The following is a 23,270-nucleotide window of genomic DNA, read 5'->3' as shown; positions in this document are numbered from 1 at the left end:
ATGAATTGCTGAGTTATAACTCTACACCTTAAATTCTTCCCTTTAGACATTCTGCCTTTACAAACAGACAGACATATGAAGACAGATAAGACATAAATATTAGGATTGGAAAAAGAAAATCAAAATCACCGTTTGAACACACATGTCTGGACCACAGGCTTCAGTGAGTTACTTTTCCTTGTTCCTTCAATCCCTTTGTCGTCCGTTGCGAATGATAGAAGGTTGCTTAAACACATCTTTCCCTCATTAATTTATACTTTTACTGTCTTTAAAAGCTAGTTGGAACTTGGTTTTAACTTACCATAGGATTCGTATCCATCTGTTGATTTTATGGTCAGCAGGAGGTGTTGGTCTTGTAGGTACTCAATATCAGACAGAATTGGAGACAACTAAAAGCAGCAACAGTGAGTAATGAGACATGGCAAAGAGTTCAGTGAGTTTAAATTAGTAATGATATATTAACCAGGATTTGGAAAATCTTTGCTTTGGGTCAATGTCTCTATCAACAGCTTTTCATTATAAATCAAAAGGTTAAATTATGCTTTGGTGAAGTCAGAATTAGAATACCGTGTATCATAAGGCACACCAATTTCTAAATGATAGTGATGAATTTAAAGGATTTTAAGAGTATTGGAGTTATGTTCACATAAATGGATACATCAGAATTCCACATTTAACTCTATTTGGTCCTCGTGTTCTTGAGAGAGCAGTTCAACAATTTTATTCTGCATTAGATTTATGATATACCTAGTTTGAATGTCCTTGATGAGACACCTTATTGGGAATGTTACACTGGATCAGACCCATCATAGATACAAAGAATCCCTAGAGTGTGGACACAGGCCCAACAAGTCCATACCGACCCTCCAAAGAGTAACCAACCCAGATCCATTCCCCTACTACTCTACATTTACCCTGACTAATGCACCTGACCTACACGTCCCTGAACACTATGGGCAATTTAGCATAGCCAATTCACCTAACCTGCACATCTTTTGATTGTGGGAGGAAACCACAGCACCCAGAAGAAACCCAAGCAGACACGGGGAGAATGTGCAAACTCCACACAGACAGTCGCCCCGGGTGGAAATTTAAACTGGGTCCCTGGCACTGCGAGGCAGCAATGCTAACCACTGAACCACTGTGCCACCCTGTACCTAATGCTCAAAGTATTTGATTGACGACTGTCATACATATTTGGGAAACATTAGCCAGGAGAGTGAACTGCAGCAAGTCCTCCTGGCTTAGAAATGGCTTCAAAGAGGCCTCTCATGTCTTCCATCAAATTGTGGGAATTATCAGAACTTTTTCATTCATTTGTCGGACATGGGTATCTTGAGCTAGGTCAACATTTATTGCTTTCTTGTACCACTGCAATCTATGTGCAGTGGACAGACTCACAGACTCACAATGCTCTAGACAGACTCACAATGCCATCAGGGCGGGGCTTCCCGGAGTTTGACACTGAAGGGATGATGATATATATATCCAAGTCAGGATGGTGAGTGTCTAAAAAGGGAATTTGTATGGTGGTTGATTCAGTCAGCTGGAGCGTTAATGAACCTGCAACACAAGGGAAGGACATTCCTGTGAACAACAAGAAATGTGTTCTTGTTGTTCTACAGGTCCTACATCTCTGTGTTCCTTCATTAGTGGGGCGGCATGGTGGCTCAGTGGTTAACACTGCTGCCTCACAGCAACGGGCATCAGGTTTGATTATACCCTTCGGAGGCTGTCTGTGTTCAGTTTTCATATTCTTCCTGTGTCTGCGTGGGTTTCCTCCGGGATGCTCTGGTTTGCTCCCACAGTCCAAAGATGTGCAGGTTTGGTGGATTGGCCATGGTAAATTACCCAGAGCATCTAGGGATGTGTAGGTTAGGTGGATTGGCCGTGGGAAATGCAAGGTTACAGGGGTAGGGTACAGGGTTGGGTCTGGATGGAATGCTCCTTGGAGAGTCAGTTTGGACTCAATAGGCCAAATGATCTGCTTGCACATTGTGGAGATTCCATGATTTCAAGAGTGTATTGTCAGCCCCAATTCTATAAGGAATGAATGACCACTCATTGAAAATTAAATTTAGTCTGTTTTGAAACAATATTTAGATTCATCCCATTAAAGCCAACATCATGCTCACCTTGGACAATAACCTGCTCCCCAAATGAAAATTAGATGGAGTCGACTATTTTTTTACAAGGTCTATGTACAATTGGGTAAAAACAATGACAGCAGAAGCTGGAAACCAGATTCTGGATTAGTGGTGCTGGAAGAGCACAGCAGTTCAGGCAGCATCCAAGTAGCTTCGAAATCGATGTTTCGGGCAAAAGCCCTTCATCAGGAATAAAGGCAGTGAGCCTGAAGCGTGGAGAGATAAGCTAGAGGAGGGTGGGGGTGGGGAGAAAGTAGCATAGAGTACAATGGGTGAGTGGGGGAGGGAATGAAGGTGATAGGTCAAGGAGGAGAGGGTGGAGTGGATAGGTGGAAAAGAAGATAGGCAGGTAGGACAAGTCCAGACAAGTTATAGGAACAATTACTGAGCTGGAGGTTTAGAACTAGGGTGAGGTGGGGGAAGTGTACAATTGGGCATGTTTAAATCTGAGATAACTTTGAGCTTCTGCATACAAATACAAAGCTCATTCACTCTTACACATGTCCAGTTTATTTCCAACTGTAGCAGTCAAGTAAGTTTTTCCTGTCTGTCTTTGATGTATTAATCCCAGGTGACTGGCCTGACACTAGCCTATTAGGATGGGAAAATGGTAGGATAGTTTATCCTTCTGGATTCTCAAGAGAGGTCTTTGCTGATTAGTGAGACTAAGGTTCCTGTGTTGCTTCTAACACAACCTTGGCTGAGACCAGTTAAGGACAAGGATTGAATCCTAACTAACTAAGCTTTTTGTTTGCTCTAGACATTGATCAAATAACCAAATAACATTTCTCACTGTTCAGATCGAAACATAAAGACCTGGTTGAGTTTACAGTAAATGACTGTTGTATTATGTATAAAATAAATATTATATATTTTAGTTATCATCTTTCATCAGGCTAAAACAGTGACCTACCATTGGCAACTGGTGTGCAGACCACTGAACTCTCAGGAATCCATGTTTAATACAAATCTGCAAAGCATTATCCAAACTTTTCTTAAATTCTGTCAAGAAAAAGTGAATTTTGGAAAAATTAGCATTATTGTTTTCAAAATGCGTACTTTTCTGTTCACCTGTGAATATCTTTGTGGTAATTTCAAACAGAGATTTTCATCTACACTGAGTGCAAATCTTTGCTATTGTCCTTGCATTGCCATGTCTACATTGAAAAGGTAGAGTCAGGTTTGACAATACCTTGCGCATAATCTTTGTCCAGCTAGAAATCTGATTACTGCACAAGATATCACTGAGGCACAAAAACAGATAAGCCATAATAATGGTATTAAAATTGTTAGTTACTGTTTGCAGAACAAATTGCGCTCTTCATTTGACTGTAAGGATTCTGCACCAATTGTTCGACTGGTGTTAAATCCAGAATTCAACAATTGCAGACAGTCAGAAACCTTTTCACATTTATTGATCATATTGAATGGTGGAGCAGGACTGAGTCAAATGGCCCAGTCTTGCTCCTATCTTCTGTATTTCTTTTAACTGCAGTTGAGATTGGAAGCTGCTGGGATCTCCACTTGCCAATCTTTCACCTGATAAACCCGCTACAGTCATTTACAAAAACAGGAGATCAGTAAACAATGGCATTGATTTATAGCAGATTGGTTCACCCAGTATAGGAGTAATAACAACTGATATGACATAGGCACAGAACAGCTAGAAAAACTGTCTTTGTTCCTTTGAATGGAATTGAATACCCTCCCCCAGAATGAGTGTGGTGGGTGGAGGAAGGGGAGTGCAGTGGATGAGATAGGAGTTTTCCAACCTCTGCTGTGAGTGGGTACACCTTTCCTAAAAGTCATGGGGCTTTTGTCAGCACCCTGGGCTGTGGGTGAGACCCATGTCACCTCTCATAGATATCACAAAGTTCGGGAGTGAAATTAAACGGGAAATGTGATAATTTACAGAAAAAAATAACTTGTTCCATTGAAAGTTATTATAAAGAAGGAAATTCATTTTAAAAAAAGGAACAAAATGTGAGTGCCAATCAATAAGGTGGATCTCAATTAAACTCTGATCAGTCTGAGAAACCAATCTCCTAACTGCAATGTGTTTAAAACTTCCCATTAAAATCCTGCAAGTTTTATCATCTTAAGTGCTGCTGTTAAATGTGTTATTACTCCTAATAAATCCTATTATAATAAACTTGTGCCATGTATTGTTGTGAATCCTATTTAATGGAAAAGTAAGTTATGAGTAAGAACATTTGTCCTTTAATGATTATCTTCATTCTCCCTTCCTGTATTGATGGAATTTTGTTCCTCTTGATGTTTTTGTTCCATATATTCTGGCTGTTCTTCAAGCAATCTGGCACAGAAATGCGTTGAGGGGTGAAATTTGTTCAGGTTGTGAAATGTGTGACAGTCATTCAGCTGCCCATTATTCAAACGTCAACTGAAGTCAATACAAAGAAACAGGGTATAGCAGATGGCCAGACAACCAATGCCCATTCTGGATTGTGCAGGAATAATAATCATATGAATTTACACAACCAGGCTATGTTGGTATATATGCTGCATACCCACAAACAATAAGTCTGATTTGACATGCTGCATTGTTTCCACATCACTATCACACTTTTCTTTAACTATATATAAATATTTAAATATTGACTCAAGTTGTTTCAATCATTAACTCCACGAGTCAAAGCAAAACCCTCAGTATACAAAACCATCCACTGAGAGAAAGTGAGGATTGCAGATGCTGGAGGTCAGAGTTGAAAAGTATGGCACTGGAAAAGCACAACAGGTCAGGAAGCATCAAAGGAGCAGGAAAGTCAACATTTTGGGCATAAGTCCTTCATCAGAAAACCATCCACTGCCCCTCCAAGTTACTATTGCTCATGCATGATCTTGGAACCTGTGGGCAAAGTGTTTTACAACCAGTGCTGACCTGAAATTTACATATGCTTCCCACTCACAGGGTTTCAGTCAGTAATGCAAAGTAATCAGTCACTGATATATGCATGGATATGAAATTTTCCTTTCTTTATTCAAAGACATCGTGGCCAATTGTAATGAACCTATCGCTACATGTATTAGAACATAGAACATAGAACATAGAACAATACAGCACAGAACAGGCCCTTCGGCCCACGATGTTGTGCCGAACTTCTATCCTAGATTAAGCACCCATCCATGTACCTATCCAAATGCCGCTTAAAGGTCGCCAATGAATCTGACTCTACCACTCCCACGGGCAGCGCATTCCATGCCCCCACCACTCTCTGGGTGAAGAACCCACCCCTGACATCTCCCCTATACCTTCCACCCTTCACCTTAAATTTATGTCCCCTTGTAACACTCTGTTGTACCCGGGGAAAAAGTTTCTGACTGTCTAGTCTATCTATTCCTCTGATCATCTTATAAACCTCTATCAAGTCACCCCTCATCCTTCGCCGTTCCAACGAGAAAAGGCCGAGAACTCTCAACCTATCCTCGTACGACCTACTCTCCATTCCAGGCAACATCCTGGTAAATCTTCTCTGCACCCTCTCCAAAGCTTCCACATCTTTCCTAAAGTGAGGCGACCAGAACTGCACACAGTACTCCAAATGTGGCCTAACCAAAGTCCTGTACAGCTGCAACATCACCTCACGACTCTTGAATTCAATCCCTCTGCTAATGAACGATAATACTCCATAGGCCTTCTTACAAACTCTATCCACCTGAGTGGCAACCTTCAAAGATCTATGTACATAGACCCCAAGATCCCTCTGTTCCTCCACCTGACCAAGAACCCTACCATTAACCCTGTATTCCGCATTCTTATTTGTTCTTCCAAAATGGACAACTTCACACTTGGCAGGGTTGAACTCCATCTGCCACTCCTCAGCCCAGCTCTGCATCATATCTAAGTCCCTCTGCAGCCGACAACAGCCCTCCTCACTGTCCACAACTCCACCTATCTTTGTATCATCTGCAAATTTACTGACCCACCCTTCGACTCCCTCATCTAAGTCATTAATAAAAATTACAAACAGCAGAGGACCCAGAACTGATCCCTGCGGAACTCCACTTGTAACTGGACTCCATGCTGAATATTTACCATCTACTACCACTCTCTGACTTCGACCGGTTAGCCAGTTTTCTATCCAATTGGCCAAATTTCCCTCTATCCCATGCCTCCTGACTTTCCGCATAAGCCTACCATGGGGAACCTTATCAAATGCCTTACTAAAATCCATGTACACTACATCCACTGCTCTACCCTCATCCACATGCTTGGTCACCTCCTCGAAGAATTCAATAAGACTTGTAAGGCAAGACCTACCCTTCACAAATCCGTGCTGGCTGTCCCTAATCAAGCAGTGCCGTTCCAGATACTCGTAAATCCTATCCCTCAGTACCCTTTCCATTACTTTGCCTACCACAGAAGTAAGACTAACTGGCCTGTAATTCCCGGGGTTATCCCTATTCCCTTTTTTGAACAGGGGCACAACATTCGCTACTCTCCAGTCCCCTGGTACCACCCCCGTTGCCAGTGAAGACGAGAAGATCATTGCCAACGGTACTGCAATTTCCTCTCTTGCTTCCCACATAATCCTAGGATATATCCCGTCAGGCCCGGGGGACTTGTCTATCCTCAAGTTGTTCAAAATGTCCAACACATCTTCCTTCCTAACAGATATCTCTTCTAGCTTATCAGTCCGTTTCACACTCTCCTCTTCAACAATACAGTCCCTCTCGTTCGTAAATACTGAAGAGAAGTACTTGTTCAAGACCTCTCCTATCTCTTCCGACTCAATACACAGTCTCCCACCACTGTCCTTGATCGGACCTACCCTTGTTCTCGTCATTCTTGTTTAACATTACCAAAGTAAGGAAATCAAAATGGTCTTTTTCTGTGGATGTCAATGCTACAGTGGCGTTTTTATATCTAACCAATATTGGGGACACTTAATTGGGAGGTATCACCCTATAATTGGTTGCAATGTGAGTATTGAATATTCCAAACCTTCCAGACAGCTTGAGTGAAATTCAATGAAAAATTTTGTTTTACATGTTGTCTTCACAATGGCTTCAATGAGTTCAAACTCAATGCAGGCCTGCCCGGAGCTGTTACCAGGACCTGCAAACAACATAAGTTTAATTAATTGTAAAAGAGAAACAGTCAGCAGCAACAATAACCTGCATTTTATAGTGTCTCTTAACCAAACTCACCAATATATGAATGCATATCATACCTTATGCACACTAGCCTTCGAGTAGTGTGTGTGCGTGCGTGTGCGTCAGTGTATATGTGTGCCTGTGTGTGTGTGCATATATATGTATGTGTGTGTGTGCGCGCGCGTGCGTACTCACTAAGTTGATATATGTCTTTGCTGGAAAATGAAACAATGTCAGTGTTATATACTCCTAGCCCAAGCTATGGTCAATTATAAAATAAAAAGAAAACACAAACTTTCAGGAAGCACCTAAATTTACTTAGCTCCATAATATTAGCCAAGCTTTTTAAATGGATGTCTCTCTACCACCCTCTCACAATAATACTCATTGCTTTGTTTCTGTAGGAACAAGCCTAGAAGTTGCTTTGACATTTAACAGCATTTTTCAAAGGCTCTGCTTGGTAATTTGAATGACTCACTGACTTTATTCATAATTTCCTAATTTTAATTTGTATTTCCCTAAAATCATTCCCTCCTTTGTAAATTCCTTTATAATTTTGCAAGCAATTAATTATGAAATCTCAAAGTGTCGTAGCTTCAACCAAACACAAATCTAATTTCCCTTAACATCTTATTATTTTAATACTCAATACCCACAACCACACTTGTTGCTCATGTCTATACAGTTTAAGCATTACAATATCTTTGCCTGATTTCAGGAGAATGGCACAGAGTATCCAGTCATAGAACCTTGTCTGATTTGCACTCAATGGGCTGCTTTTTACTAGCTATTTGGGTTGGGTTGGGTTGGGAGGTTGTAGCGTGGGCAGTGGAAGTTTGGGCAGACATATAAAAAGGGCCAGGAAAGAGAAGGTGAAGGGCAGCTCTCCTGTGAAATTTCGAGATCCCTCAACAATGGACCAAGTGGAGAATGTATTGTTTATTGCAGCCTTGTTGTATTCCCATAATGCTCATCTCCCTAATGTGCCAATGACAATCTTTAACCAATAACTAGCAATTTTCGTTGCCTCTGGACTTATGTGTACTCTGCTGCCTGTGCTGCTTAACCTGACCTCAGACAAAGAGACTTTAATTCATTCACCTTGATCTAGGTTCATAGCCAAATGCAGAAGATGAAAGATCAGTGGACAATCTGCAGTGACAACCCACTCTAATCAATTCAAACTGTCCAATTTCACTTGCAGAATGATTCAGGAATCGCTCCCCCCACGCGCTCTCCCCACCCTTGAACTGATGAACATGTTCTTTTCAGTATGTTGCTCTTTTTACCTTTTTTAGATACAAACTGGGAAGTTACCCCAATTTCAAATGTGGAAAAGACAGGTGAATGGTCGCTGGTCATAATGTCATCAGTGCAACCTGCAGAAAAATGAAATAGCGTGAATATGTGAAAATGAATTATTATACTCTTGGTTCTTCTGAGACAGGTGATCTGGTACAATTCTGTCATTATTGTACCACGGTAAGTAGTGGTGAGGAGCACACACCTTTAAAAAAGAGGAAAATAATACCTTGAACTTTCAACTGCTTTTTAGAAATAGTGGTTGGGACCAGATTCTTGAATTCTTACCCCCATTCTCACGTCTTGCAATTTTCACTGGTATGGGATAAAGATATCTGTAGCACACTCACACACATCCCTTGTCAGCTCCTTATATTTCCCAAGGTTAATACAATTGAACACGTGCTGAATGGTTGGTTGAGTCCCAAAAGTCCAGAACCACTAACCTCACAGGAGACTGTGTTTACATTTTAACTGGTGGCATAATGAGGGAATTCAAGTGTTATCTGTTTTTGATGCAATTAGTGAATCGATTGATTTATTGTTTCATAATAGGTTGACTACTTGAAAGGGTTTACATTTTTTGAATGAGTTTTATGAATTCAAGTTTGTTATCAGTCAGTTTGCTTCAGGGAGAGCTAAATTCGATTATCAATAGTTGAAATTTTCATCTATCAGCCAATGTCATGGCTTATAAGGTTTACCCATCGTAGATATTGGATGATTGGCAGTGAAGCACACTTAAGATGAGGAGGCACAAAGGGTTCATGGGAAATATGAGGGATCATGTCAGGTAGAAGTGGGTAGGGGAGGGTTTGAGGGCCTGAAACTTGTGTTGAAAACCAGACCAACATCCCAGTAAATGTATGAACGCATTCCATCCTGCTGCTTGGCCGTTACCCATGACATTGCTACCTCTGGACATTGTGGACTGGATCTATCCCATTCCACCACCCCATCACAAAAAGAAGGCAGGTGAGGGGAATTTTCTCGGACGTAGTTCAGCAGGTATCCCATTCAAGCTCCTTCTACTCCACAAAAATCTGAACTAATTGTGTTCATTAAAACATTGTTAAGATGGTTCCGCAAAATCCCTTCGTCAAGTAAAACCAATTTCCTTTCACTGTCTGTCCGATGTGACGATCTAAAATGGTACTAGTTTCAAACTATGAACAAAGGGTGGGACAGAAAGTGGGAAAAGCCCTATAACATGGGTGAAAGTTGTGGTAGAAACAGAGTTACTATCATTCCATCCAGTACAAAGTTCTGTTTTCTATTCCACTGAAAGGAATTAAACAAATCGTCCACCCTTCCTATGACATTGAAAGGCAGTGCACAAGGATGTCATAGGCTACTCTGAGAATTCTGCCTAATATACATTTATAGGGTCTAAACAAACCTCTCATCAGGTGAGATGTGGTTTGTGTTCCATTGAGGGGCTTGAGAATGCCTCTGGGAGTTTCAAGACAAAGATAATTAGCCCAGTAAACCAATTACCTTTATATAGAAAAGCTTTAATTCCTTTAGGATCTCTATTGTAGGATTTAATTTAGTCATAGTAATAATGTCTATCTTATTAATGTAATTTGTATCTGATTGCTAATAGTGTAACAAACTACAATGCCTCTTCTCATTAAGACACACTTGATGACAGTAAATTATCCCAAACGCAGTCTGGTAATAGTTGGCATTCCCAAAACACACAACAATAATCTCCTTATATACTACTGTTTGCTATTTCTGCAAATAATCGTGATTTCCCTGAAGAGTTTGGGTGATGGACAGGTCCTCCACTCGTAGTTATTAAAATTGCATTCAAGACCTAACATTGATCCCTGCCAACACTGCTAGTTACTGATTTCCATTTTGAAAAGTACCTATCCACCGTTACTCTCTCTTCTCTGACCAAGCAAATTTTGATTTGATCTTAATGGCTCATCCTAGTTCCCATGAGACTCTACCTTTGGTATCAACTTGCTATGAGGTACCTTATCAAATGCCTTACTGAAGTCCATGTAGACAACATCCACTGATCTTCCCTCATCAGTTATTCTTGTCACCTTCTTAAAGAACTCAATCAAGTTGGTGAGACATGACTTTCCCTGTACAAAACTATGCTTCCTTTCACTAACAATTTCATTTCCTTCCAAACGTAAATAAATCCTGTCTTGCAGTATCTTCTCCAATAGGTTCCCCATCACTTATGTTAGGACCTCCTACCTACAATTATCTGGATTATACCTATTTCCCTTCTTCAACAAAGGAACAACATTGGCCATTCTCCAGTCCTGTGGAATCTTGACTGAGGCCAAAGAGGATGCAAAGGTATTTGTTAAGGCTCCAGCTATTTCCTCCCTTGCCTCCCACAGCATCTTAGGAAGAAAGGTTGAGGGAGCTTGGGCTTTTCTCACTGGAGTGAAGAAGGGTGAGAGGTGACTTGATAAAGGTGTACAAGATGATGAGAGGTATAGATATTGTGGATACCAGAGACTTTTTCCCAGGGTGGAAATGGCTATCATGAGGGAGCATGATTTTAAGGTGGTTGGAGGAAGGGTTAGGGGAGATACCAGAAATGGGTTATTTACACAGAGAGTGGTGGGTGCATGCAATGCACTGCCAGCAATAGTAGTAGAGTCAGAGACATTTGGATATTGGAGCAACTCTTGGATAGGCACATGGAAGATAGTGCAATGAAGGATATGTAGAGTAGTTTGATCTTAGAGTAGGATAAAATGTTGGCACAACATTGAGGGCTGAAGGGACTGTACTGTGCTGTACTGTTCTATGTTCTATTTCCAAAATGCTCCCCCACTAAAACTTTGATCACCCAGTCAGGCTCATTTCCCAATATCAGGTCCAGTATGGCTGCCTCCTTCATTGAACTATCTACTATTGTTCCAAAAAACCCTTTCTGGATACACCTAGCAAATTGTTCTCCATCCAAATCCCTGGTGCTAAGGGAGTCACAGTCAATATGGGGTAAGTTAAAATCATCCACCACAACAACACTGTCAGTTTCACATCTTTCCAAAATCTGACGACATATCTCTTCCTCTATCGCCCACTGTCAGCTGGGAAGTCTGAATTCCAATCCCAACATTGTGATCATACCCGTCCTATTTTTCAGCTCTGCCCATAATGCCTCACTGCAAGATGCCGCCAAGGTGACCTCCCTCAACACAGCTGTGATACCAGTAATACGACTCTCTCACCACTTTTGCTTCCTCCTTTGTCTTGTCTAAAACGTCAATAAAGTTTGCTTATTTTAAATATTAGATGTGATAAAAATTTGTAACATATTTTCTCAGTATGGGCTAACCTGAGTATGAGTAGCAAAATTATTCATGTTTGGAAAGTTGATGCAAAATATTTTCAAAAACTTCATAAGTGACATGTCTTTGTTCACCAGCACAGTAATGGCCAGGATACTATGGAAGTATCCTTGCCCTAAGCTGCAAAGTATCCATTTATTTCAAATGATAAATTATTATACTCACCATATGAGGTACATTGATTATATGTCTCTGGGTAAGATTTCCATAGGACTCTATCACACCAAGAAGGAACATTTATTCTTATCTATAATAAAAACAATGAACAAAGATATGAATAATAAGCTTGAATGTGTCTTCAAATGATGTCAAACTTTTGAGTCTGAAGTTGCTTCCTTCCTCTTTCTCACCATTTTTAAATGATAGAGCTATATTTGCAATTTTCTAACTAAAAACACATTTCAAAGATCTAGAAAGCTTTAAAAAATTACGATTAATGCATCTGTACTTCCCTCACCTGATTTTTCTAATGTTCTGGATTGGAAACCACAAGGTCTTAGAGATTTTTCTGCCTTAAGTCCCATTACTGTTTTCCTTATTCATATTAGATCTAGATAGTCCTTCCCTTTGACTTATATTTAGGTTTCTTCTATTTCTGCTTGTTTGCCCTCTTCTAATACTGTGAAAACAAAGTCAAAATACTCATGTAAGCAAGTCTCCAACTTCCGTATAGTTCATTATGGTCAGGCAGACTTCAACCTTAAATTAGCTCTTTGTACCTTCTCTGAATCTCTTTCTCTTAATATATTTACAAACACCTTTGCTGCTAAATTTAATGTCCTTTACTCTTATGTTCAGAAACTGTTTCTTCTATTTATAGATCTCACAACTTGCTGGATGCATTAGTTTTCCTTTTGTTCAGACTGTTAATAAATGCTCTTCCTGACCTCGCTTACTAATTTTGGTTGCTAGATTACACAAGTGGAATCTTTGCCTTTCAGAAATATATTTTGGTTTTGTACTACTGGTTTTTATTTTACCCATTAACAATCTACTACGGATAATTCATTCCTTATGTTACAAAAGATTGTCTTGCTTAAACTTTAATCTGTAGTCTGAGACTTGTTACAATTCTAGCTCATGTTATTACTGGAAAAATCTGAACACAGACTAAAATCTGGCTTCATAGATTGTTTTTTTTTTAACAAGGTGCTCTTTTACTGAAATATAAACACACAATGCTTCAGATCTGATGTTAACAATAAAATAGAATTGGATTATGCAGACTGGAGGCCTGTGACCAGTGGAGTGCCACAAGAATCAGTGCTGGGTCCATTACTTTTCTTCATTTATATAAATGATTTATTTGGATGTGAGCATAAGAGATATAATTAGTAAGTTTGCAGATGACACCAAATTTGGAGGTGTAGCGGACAGCGAAGAAGGTTACCTCTGATTACAACGGGATCTTGATCAGATGGGCCAATGGGCTGAGAAGTGGCAGATGAAGTTTAATTTAGATAAATGAGAGGTGCTGTATTTTGGGAAAGCAAATCTTAGTAGGACTTATACATTTAATGGTAAGGTCCTGGGGAGTGTTGCTGAGCAAAGAGACATTGGAGTGCAAGTTCATAGCTCCTTGAAAGTGGAGTTGCAGGTAGATAGGATAGTGAAGGTGGCGTTTGGTATGCGTTCCTTTATTGGGCAGCGTGTTGAGTACAGGAGTTGGGAGGTCATGTTGCAGTTGTAACATGGACATTGGTTTGGTCAATTTTGGAATATTGCGTGCAATTCTGGTCTCCTTCCTATTGGAAGGATGTTGTGAAACTTGGAAGGGTTCAGAAAAGATTTACAAGGATGTTGCCAGAGTTGGAGGATTTGAGCTATACAGAGAGGTTGAATAGGCTTGGGCTGTTTTCCCAGGATCGTCGGAGGTTGAGGGGCATGAATAGGATAAATAGACAAAGTCTTTTCCCTGGGGTTGGGGGGAGTCCATAACTAGAGGGCATAGGTTTAGAGTGAGAGGGGAAAGATATAAAAGGGACCTTAGGGGCAACCTTTTCACGCAGAAGGTGGTTTGTGTATGTAATGAGCTGCCAGAGGAAGTAGTGGAGGCTAGTACGATTGCAACATTTATGGATGAGTATATGGATGAGTATATGAATAGGAAGGGTTTGGAAGGATATGGGCAGGGTGCTGGCAGGTGGGACTAGATTGGGTTGGGATATCTGGTCGGCATGGATCAGTTGGACCGAAGGATCTGTTTCTGTGCTGTACATCTCTGTGACTTTATGGCTCTAAGAGAAATTCATAAAAGAATACATTATACCAAATTATTTTCATATAACACAAGTTTGAAGATTTTGAAAGACATGATAAAATATAACCCCATTCATTTCAACACAGCCCTTACAGAACTCAAGTACCAGAGAGAATTCCCTTATGACATCTATAGGGTTTTATTGAATAGGTGTTTCAATTTCTGTTTTTGAAAATCTGATAACCTCTTTTTTGAGTATTCACACAACTGAGATTAAGCTTTCTCAGCTTGAAGTAACTCCTTCAGTATTTTACCGAAACATTTCTAAGGTCTAGAAATTGTAAACAAAACTCCTTAACCTAAGGTAGCCTATTGCTCAACAATTCTAATCAATTCCCTTTCTTCAGGAGTAACTGTTTGATATAAGCGGGAAACAAAGTGTGGGTGCTTCCTTTAAGTAAAAAAAATTACAATTCCGTATCCTCCTAACTAAAGTCTAATTTCTAACTGAAGTCCAATGAATACATCGATCACTTGGTTCACTTATGGAAATTTTCCCAATGTCAACAAGTTTGCAAAAGCCTCCAAAAACGATCATATTGTATTTTTTTAAGAAGTCATAGCTTCATAAAATCTTCCAAGTTAATAATGTAACCCCTTCAGGCACACAGACCAAAACCTACACACCACTAGTTTGAAATTCAAACTCAAAAATAAATGATATATATATTATAACACAGATGCTCTAGCCTCCCTTGTCACACTCAATCATACCAAGACCACTGCTTGCCAGATATTCCCTGACCAACTATTTCCAATATATTCCTATCATGTCCATGTCTATTTTCTTGTAAAACAACACTCAAGAGCAACACTTTTTAATGCAAATTAAAATCACACAGGGGTTAAAGATGATCTGATCCCTCAGTTCCCTCCATCGTTAAGATGCGGTAGGTAGTGGACAAGGAATTAGGTTAAAATTGTTCAACAAAACTGCCCCTATCACATTTTAGACATTAATTGCCCTCATTATTGGAGCAGTACTTCTCCCATTCAATGTTAAAGTTTAAATGACCTTTTGAACTACATTGCATTCTTATTCACTCATGGAATCGTCCTCTCCATCTCTTCCCCACTGCATAATTGCGATTAGGTGATCTGTAGCCAACTCCTACCAGAGTCTTGCATCCCTAGCTGGTCCTTAGCTCTGTTTAATGGTGTTTCCAGTGCCTGATCACCCTTATCAAAATCTTTTCTTTGTACAGCTTTCATTAAGTATTTTATCAATATAGCTATTACTCACATCCTTTCCCAATTTCTCTTTCCTTTCTAAAGATTTGATATGTGGCCCTTTATCATGCTCAGTTTGTAGCTAGGTCTCTGCAGTCCCATCGTACTATGGAAGGGCAATCTGTTTGTCAAACTCCATTATTTTATTTCTTATGCTTTTGGGAGTCCTAACAATCTTCATGATACCCCTAAGACCTTTCCATCATTTTCTCACACTTTCTCACAAAGAAGAAAATTAGAAAATAATCAGCCTGGTGATCCTTACCCCAGTGGTTTTATGTTTTTGCCATGAATAAATGTCTCTGGTATTTCGCTCGTATCGATAAGTAGGAGGAAACGTGATTTCTTCCTCATCTGAGAGATATGGAAAAGAAAATTGAGAACACCGTGTCACAAGTTTAGAGCCTTTTGTAAGAATGAGAGGGATAGTGTTTCAGCTTTATAACCTTCAGCTTTGACCTGATCCCTGCACACCACCATAATGCCAAGGGAAAATTGAATGGCCAGCAATATCTGCTGTTCCTTCTGCAGTGAATGACAGACAAGGGAGTCAAGGGTTACAGGACAGACAAGTAAATGGAGGTGAAACCACAACCTGATCAACCATCATCTTACTGAATGCTGGAATAGGCACAATGAGGGTGATAAATGGAATGTCATTGCATGGGTAATCCAAGATCCCAGGTTATGGGTTGGAATATCACCATGGCAGATGGTGAAATTTGAATATGAATACAATATCTGGAACATAAGGATAGCTGCAAGACAGCCACGTAACCAGGGTCAACTTCAATCTAGGGCGGTACAGTTTCTCAGTAGTTCACACTGCTGCCTCACAGCGCCAGGGTCCCAGGTTCGATTCCAGCCTTGGATGACTGTCTGTGTGGAGTTTGCACATTCTCCCCGTGTCTGTGTGAGTTTCCTTCAGATGCTCCAGTTTCCTCCCACATTCCAAAGATGTGCAGGTTAGGAGGATTGACAGTGCTAAATTGCAAATAGTGTTCAGGGATGTGTAGGCTAGATGCAATAATCAGAGGTAAATGTACAGTAATAGGGGAAGGGGTCTGGATGAGATTCTCTTTGGAGGGTCGGTGTGGTCTTGTTAGGCTGAAGGGCCTGTTCCCACACTGTAGGGATTCTATTCTAATTGTGGTAAGAACACCCATCTGGTTTGTTAACGCCCTTTAAGGAAGGAAGTTGGCCACAAGAACAGAGAATGCTGGAGAAACTCAGCATATCTTGCAACATCTGTAGAGAGAGAGAAAGAGAGTGAACATTTTGATTCCACCGTGACTCTTCCCCAGAACAGGCTTGAAACACTAACTTTGTTTTGCTCTCCACAGATGTGATCAGTCCTGATGAGTTTTTGCAGCATTTTCTGTGTTTGTTTCAGATTTCCACCATATTTTGCTTTTTTCACAATGAAATCTGTCTTCCTTTCCTGGTAGACCCGACATGTGACTCCAGACTCATAGCAATGTGGTTGACTTTTAACTACCCTCTGGGCAACCAGGGATGAACAGCAAATGCTGACCAAATCAGCGATGCTCATATCCCATGAAAAAAATCAAAAAAGAATCAAAAATTTTATCCAGCTTTTGGAACCCAACTGAATTTCACATTACCACAATCTTCAGGCTTAACACAGTCTTATTGTACTTTTCCAATTTTAGTGGCATTAGCACTTCAAAAATATTTCTCCCTGGGAAAAAAATATAATTTTGTGATGTGGTGCTGTTTGACATGATGAATTAATCCATTAAAGACCACTCTTTGTCAACAAAATATCTGACTATGCGGCCACCAACTGTCAATAGGGCATATGTGGACCTAACATCTGGAGGTTGTTGAAGGGTTGGTGTTGAGTTCAACTGAACATTTCCTGTAACTTTGGTGGAAACTCTCCAGAAAACCCGAAGAATTAGTATAAATGCAATTTATGCCATGGTGGTAGTTTATGTATTTTACAATAACATGGAAAAATTTAATGCATTTGAATCATCGGAAATTTACTTACAGAATTTTAGAAACACCTTTCTTTTCTCTTGCTCCAGGTTCAGTTGGTCTACACTCAATAATGGCTCAAATTCCTTTTTGCTGATGTGACTTAAAATATCCTGAATGATAAAGTATTTGAATTATTTGAAGCTTTTCGGCAGTGCATTATCAGCCACTGAGTCTCTCCAAATGATCAACTTATGCTTTAATTTCTTGACCCTCCCATCATAATTATTTCATCCACTTTCAAATCTCATCCACTGGCTAATTTTCACAGACAGCAGTAGACAAATAGTGGGCGGCACGGTGGCACAGTGGTTAGCACTGCTGCCTCACAGCGCCAGAGACCCGGGTTCGGTTCCCTCCTCAGGCGACTGACTGAGTGGAGTCTGCATGTTCTCCCCATGTCTGTGTGGGTCCCCTCTGGGTGCTCTGATTTCCTCCCACAGGCCAGGTGAATTGGCCATGCTAAATTGCCCGTAGTGTTAGGTAAGGGGTAAATGTAGGGGTATGGGTGGGTTGCGCTTCGGCAGGGCGGTGTGGACTTGTTGGGCCGAAGGGCCTGTTTCCACACTGTAAGTAATCTAATCTAATCAAATGGTGCTGTGGAGACAAGGCTGAAAATGGGAGAGATGGTAATTTCCAGTTACCAATTGGTATGCTAGAATGCATATTTCTACCACTTGATTGTTTTGGCACAATCTAGTTTACCAGTGATAGTAGATAATCTACAATTTAAGGGTGACCATATAGGCCAATTAAAGTCCCTACTAAGGCCCCTCTCCAATGTAAATTAAATTGGAATTCCATCAGTTTGCCATCTTGGGTGCTAAAATATAGATGTAAGCAGTTTCACCAGGAGTTTCCATCCATCTATTTTCTGAAAGGAGATCATGGATGAATATGCTCTCCACTATCAAAATGAAAGAAATTCCCCATTCTTTCCACTGTAGGCTTCACACCAGCTGCCAATTAGCGTGACGTCTACTGATGCCAGCAAGAAGGCCCAACCCTTTAGGCCCACAGGAAAATGGTAATTTTAATAATATAGTTGGGAAGTTATAGCAGTTCTGAGAATTTTACAGAAATGCTGAAATGATAGCTTTAGTAATACCAATGGAAATGATGAACCTGTGGAGCCCAAAAGATTATCTCCATTTATTTTCAAGGAACCTTTTGGCCTTTACTGGATATAACAAAGACACAGCACAGTCAATTGCTCATTGCGCGCCAGACAGGTTTTACTTAGGTTCCATTGCTCCTTCAGGCATAGGTGTTCAGGGTGACAGTCCTAGGCCTGAATAAATCAAGCCATATGCCCTTTAATAAATAAGATAATTTTACATGATAAGTAATCAGGTCATTTCAAATGCCAGCCCTGGATGAAAAGGGAAAGAAACCTTGGGTATTCATATCTCATAACTGGAAGATTGAATGGAAAAATGTAATTGACTGAGTGACCAGACTGAGACATCCATAAGTCTCCTAAAGATAAAGTCTGTAAACAGGCAGTTATGAGAACAGAAGAGTATGGGGTGGGTGTGTGTGTGGAGGAGTGGGGGTGGGGGGGAGGGGGGGTGGTGGAGGGGGTGGTGAGGTAGGAAGCTATTTAGGGTTGCTAGCTTTTGCTTAATGTATTTTTCTGTCTAAGATAGAGAGAATGCCATTGAATCTATCTGAATGCTGGACTGGTAAATCTTCACTATCATTGATTGTATGTCCACTATATCTATTTTGTTTATATGATGTATTGGAACTAATGCTCTTCATTAGACTGCATGAAACCTTTCAACTAAATAAATTGTGACTCCCCAACTTGAATTGGATACACAGGACCCATGTGAGTTTGGATTGACCAATAATTAGGCAGGCAATAATTCTGAAAATTGGCACAAGCATCAAGGAAATAGATTCCTGGAAGAAGAGAGCCAAGGGATATACTGAGGATTCAGGTAGGTCAAATTACAAGAAAACAAAAAATAGAGAATTGGCCTTTTACACTTAGTCCTAAAAAGTCTTATTTTCCTGAAATATGGATTCCAATGAAGCAGCAAGATAATGATCCGTACCTGGATATCCATATCCAAACGATAATTAAGATCTCCAAACCAGAAAATATGGGTGAAGCGCAGAGCAATATCAAATGAGCTGAGCTGCTTATCCCCCAGTGATAACAAACGGAGTATGTCCAAGTAATTCTGGTTGCGCCTAAAACAAAAGATGATGGAAGATTACAGCCAAGGCATCTCAGTCTCAGAAACATAAGCTAAGAAATTCAACTTGTGCCAAAGACATGAAAATGCCCCGTGAAATCTTTGGTTTAAATTATTGTCACTCTGAGAGATGCAAATTATCTCCAGTTTGGTGGCAACTATTTGCAGTCCTCCCCATTCCCTCACTCAAATTACCAGCAGGTTTCAGGTAGGAACCAGATGATATGTCCAGTTTTCCCTGACTTGATGCTGTCAGAATGATGAGGCCTGATGCTGAAATTTCCTTGTGTGCCACACTAGTATACTGAGCTATTTCTGTTCTCACTTTACAACCAATTTTGAAAATAAGGTAAATTTCCTGGATCAGAAGTGCCCAATCGAATGCAATTCTGGTGCCAGAAGTTTTTCCGGTGATGCAAAGTTTGGAAGATATAAGCCAATTTTACAGTTTTCTTCATGCTGAACCACTCTGTTGCATTGGTAATAAAGCTAACTGAATGCTATTGCTTTATGAGAAAGTGGCCCAGAGTGGTACTGCCACCTGCATCACCCATTCATCCTTCCCCTGCACTGAGTGTTTGGCCTCGGTGTGATGACAGAAACAACAGAGATCAGGTACTTCAACACAGTAAGAGAAATTTAGACAATGGTTCCTGTCTAGCCTGTTTATGCGAGTCCTTTATTGATCCGGGAAAAAAGATCAGGCATCTTTTTCATGTTTTCATCTTGCAAGTCTGTCCATATTGAAAACCTACATTCTGGTTCCATAGTAAAGACTATCTATCACTTAAAACACAGCGCAGTTGAATGTGCTGCAAAATTTAAGATAAATTTCACTGTGAACAGGATTATGTATAGAAAAAGTTAAATTTATGTTATACAACGCTCAGTTGTCTGAGATGTGTATTGGAGAATGCTGTTTATATGGATATTGCATCTCATTTCGAGGAATGAGAACCAACCCTTCTGACACCAGTAGACACATTTTATATTCAGACACGCTATCCTTTAAGAATATAGGCATTCACAGACTTAGTCAGCACTGCAACATTTCATTCAGCTGAAAAACAGGAGGCAATTTCCACTTTAACTGGTTCTACCACACACCCGGAGCACATATGAGGAAATATTGCACCACAGCCTGTGATTTTTTTCCATCCATTAACTCTAATAAACAGGAAATTACAGCCTAATGGTATGCAGTTACCTTTGAAAGTCCCACCTTATGTTTCAAGATTGCAAAACATGGTCTGACTTTGTTTACTTGTTTAAACAAATGAATGCGTGTACCTGAGGACTTTTTCACTACCAGATGTCAAATGGCAGTTGACAAAACCCAGGGATGTTCCATTAAATAAGAATGAAACCCCAACTGCACCTTTATTACCTGCAGAGAAAGTAAAACAAGACAAAACAAAAGGTAGGTTTTGGCTAAGTAGTCACAGAAAATGAAACTGTGTTGGAAATGCAGAACACGCTTTTTTTTTACATCATTTCTACTTTCCTTTCCCGAGAGAAAAAAATTGGTGTCCTGTGTTACAGACCATCAGTTCAATACCAAATATCGAAAGAACAAACTGCTTGTGTGGATCACAGCTTTTCCAGAATACTGGTATTTCAACAAGATCCAAAGCTTAATTTTGGGCTGGATCAAGGTCTTTCTTTTTGCTCATGATTTTGACCAGATTAATATCTAACCCAATGAGTTTTATCCAATTTGTTTGAAAACAGGCAGCGAATGTGGACATTAGACAAGAGATTAATTTCAGGTTTATGAATTGAATTTAAATTTTAGCACTTTGAACTCATGACCAAGAGCATCAGCCTGGGCTTCGGATTCCCAGTCTAGTGACGGTACCAATAAGCTCCACCAGGCTTTCCACTCATCTTCCATCAAAGTTAAAATGGGGATTGAAAAGAACAGCTGTGGAAATTGCAAGAAAGACTATCTAACTTTACATAGTTATTTTGATATAATAAAAAAGCACTCTGATAAATTGTGATTAGTGAAGTGTGTATCATCATTTCAGTCTTTTCACTTTATTCCCATTTCACTCCAGCTCCCTTCTCATTTTACTTCCAGAAAAGAATGCTTTCCCATCAACCTGTTCATCTCAGGGCATTTTCTACAACACAATGACTTACCAAACGTATTTGCTATGCCCGTTTTAACACTGGACATGTTGATGTGACTGACTCGGTTCTCATGGTCTGGTTTGATCAACACTGCAATTTTAATACTCCATAATGAATGTGTGGCAATCTATAATACAGATACATTATTGAGTGGCACAGCAACATAACAGAGAGAGTAACAACTGGGAATTCCAGTACACATTTCAGTAAATTCCAGCCTCTTTCCATTGACTCAGATCAACTTCAGATCAGTTATGTGACAGTAAGTCAACAATATTCCACCTACTCAAATATCATAAATATTGCTGGAATGATACAACTAAAATACACACTATCATCCACAAATATGATTCTGATTGGTGGACAATTGCCAAAAATACCTCATGTTTACGAGGCTGATACTCAGGATGGCAGGATAACTTGATTCAGCTTGGTCTGTGTTCACTAGTGTGTAGAAAAATGAGAAGGAAATAAGATTGAAACATACAAAATTTTAACAGATCTTGGGCAGAGAAGATGTTTCCCCTGGTTGGAGAGTCTAGAATCGGGGGTCACAGTCTCAGAATGTAACATAGGCCATTTGTGACTGAGATGAGGGAACATTTCTTCACTCAGAGAGTGGTCAACCTGTGGACTGTGCTACCTATTGAGGCTAGATCACTGAGCATATTCAAGGAAGAGATTGATTTTTAAAATATATATTAAAGGCATCAAGAGATATGGAGAGAAAGCAAGAATACGGTATTGAGATAAAGGATCAACCATGATCAGATTGAATGACAGACCATGTTTGAAAGGGTAAATGGCCTCCTCCTTTTCCTAGTTTCTATACTGATGCATGCCTTTTGCTCCTTCTAGGTGGATATACCAATGTAACTATGATTGCACCAGTCACTAACAGAGCTCTGAATGGGTAAAATTTCACAAATTTACAGAGCAGTCGCCTCTTGTGAAATATTAACAAAAAAAACAAAATAAATTGGCATGATGTGTGACTATTTTGAATTAAAAATGGTATTTTTGTTGAATTTTGATTGCATCAAGATGATGGGAATGTCAGAAGTCAGAAGCAGAGGACATGATCCATTTCTGGATTGGCCTCACCTTTGTAGGACTTGGAATTGTGGATCAGCCCATGAACAGTGCCTGCCAATATCACCCTGCCAAGCGTGCCAATACAGCATGGTTGTTTCCGCTATCCTATTAAATGAGGATTATCAATTTGATGTCAACTACTAATCTGCTTGTTTAGAATGAGTTCTTGTCAATTAAGCATTTGTTCAGATTTCTTGGCACTTCACATCTTATCTCTCTGCATTTAACACAAATTCTCTTTTGTATCTGTAAATAGAAACCTCAAGGAAGCCCACTAATTTAATTCAGTTTGATAATTGTGCTGGCCTTCATTTATGATCTCCTTGCATTTCACTACCACCAACTGCTTTCCAATTTGACTGCCAAATTAAAATACAAACAGGTGATAGTATACAATGTGTTATTACTCACAGATTCCTATTATATAAACTGACACATTTTT

The 23,270-nt window shown here is 39.9% G+C and overlaps 1 protein-coding gene across 3 annotated transcripts in view; it reads right to left on the bottom strand.

Moving 5' to 3' along the window:
• Positions 1 to 23,270, bottom strand: part of LOC140496025 (phosphatidylinositol 3,4,5-trisphosphate 5-phosphatase 2A-like) — a 190,842-nt gene that overhangs the window by 19,150 nt on the left and 148,422 nt on the right. For all 3 annotated transcript variants that reach the window (XM_072595470.1, XM_072595471.1, XM_072595472.1), the window contains 10 exons: positions 21,743 to 21,860; positions 20,888 to 20,984; positions 19,454 to 19,592; positions 17,404 to 17,503; positions 15,652 to 15,740; positions 12,062 to 12,143; positions 8,552 to 8,641; positions 7,111 to 7,224; positions 3,061 to 3,149; positions 302 to 389 (listed from right to left, as the gene is read on the bottom strand). In XM_072595470.1, the coding sequence (XP_072451571.1) occupies positions 302 to 389; positions 3,061 to 3,149; positions 7,111 to 7,224; positions 8,552 to 8,641; positions 12,062 to 12,143; positions 15,652 to 15,740; positions 17,404 to 17,503; positions 19,454 to 19,592; positions 20,888 to 20,984; positions 21,743 to 21,860 (1,006 nt within the window). The remainder of the gene's footprint in view (positions 1 to 301; positions 390 to 3,060; positions 3,150 to 7,110; positions 7,225 to 8,551; positions 8,642 to 12,061; positions 12,144 to 15,651; positions 15,741 to 17,403; positions 17,504 to 19,453; positions 19,593 to 20,887; positions 20,985 to 21,742; positions 21,861 to 23,270) is intronic.

This window comes from Chiloscyllium punctatum, chromosome 25, assembly GCF_047496795.1.
Source record: "Chiloscyllium punctatum isolate Juve2018m chromosome 25, sChiPun1.3, whole genome shotgun sequence".
In the NCBI taxonomy this organism is placed as follows: domain Eukaryota; kingdom Metazoa; phylum Chordata; class Chondrichthyes; order Orectolobiformes; family Hemiscylliidae; genus Chiloscyllium; species Chiloscyllium punctatum.
Note: the sequence above shows the minus strand (reverse complement) of the source record. Positions and strands in the feature narration are given on the sequence as shown.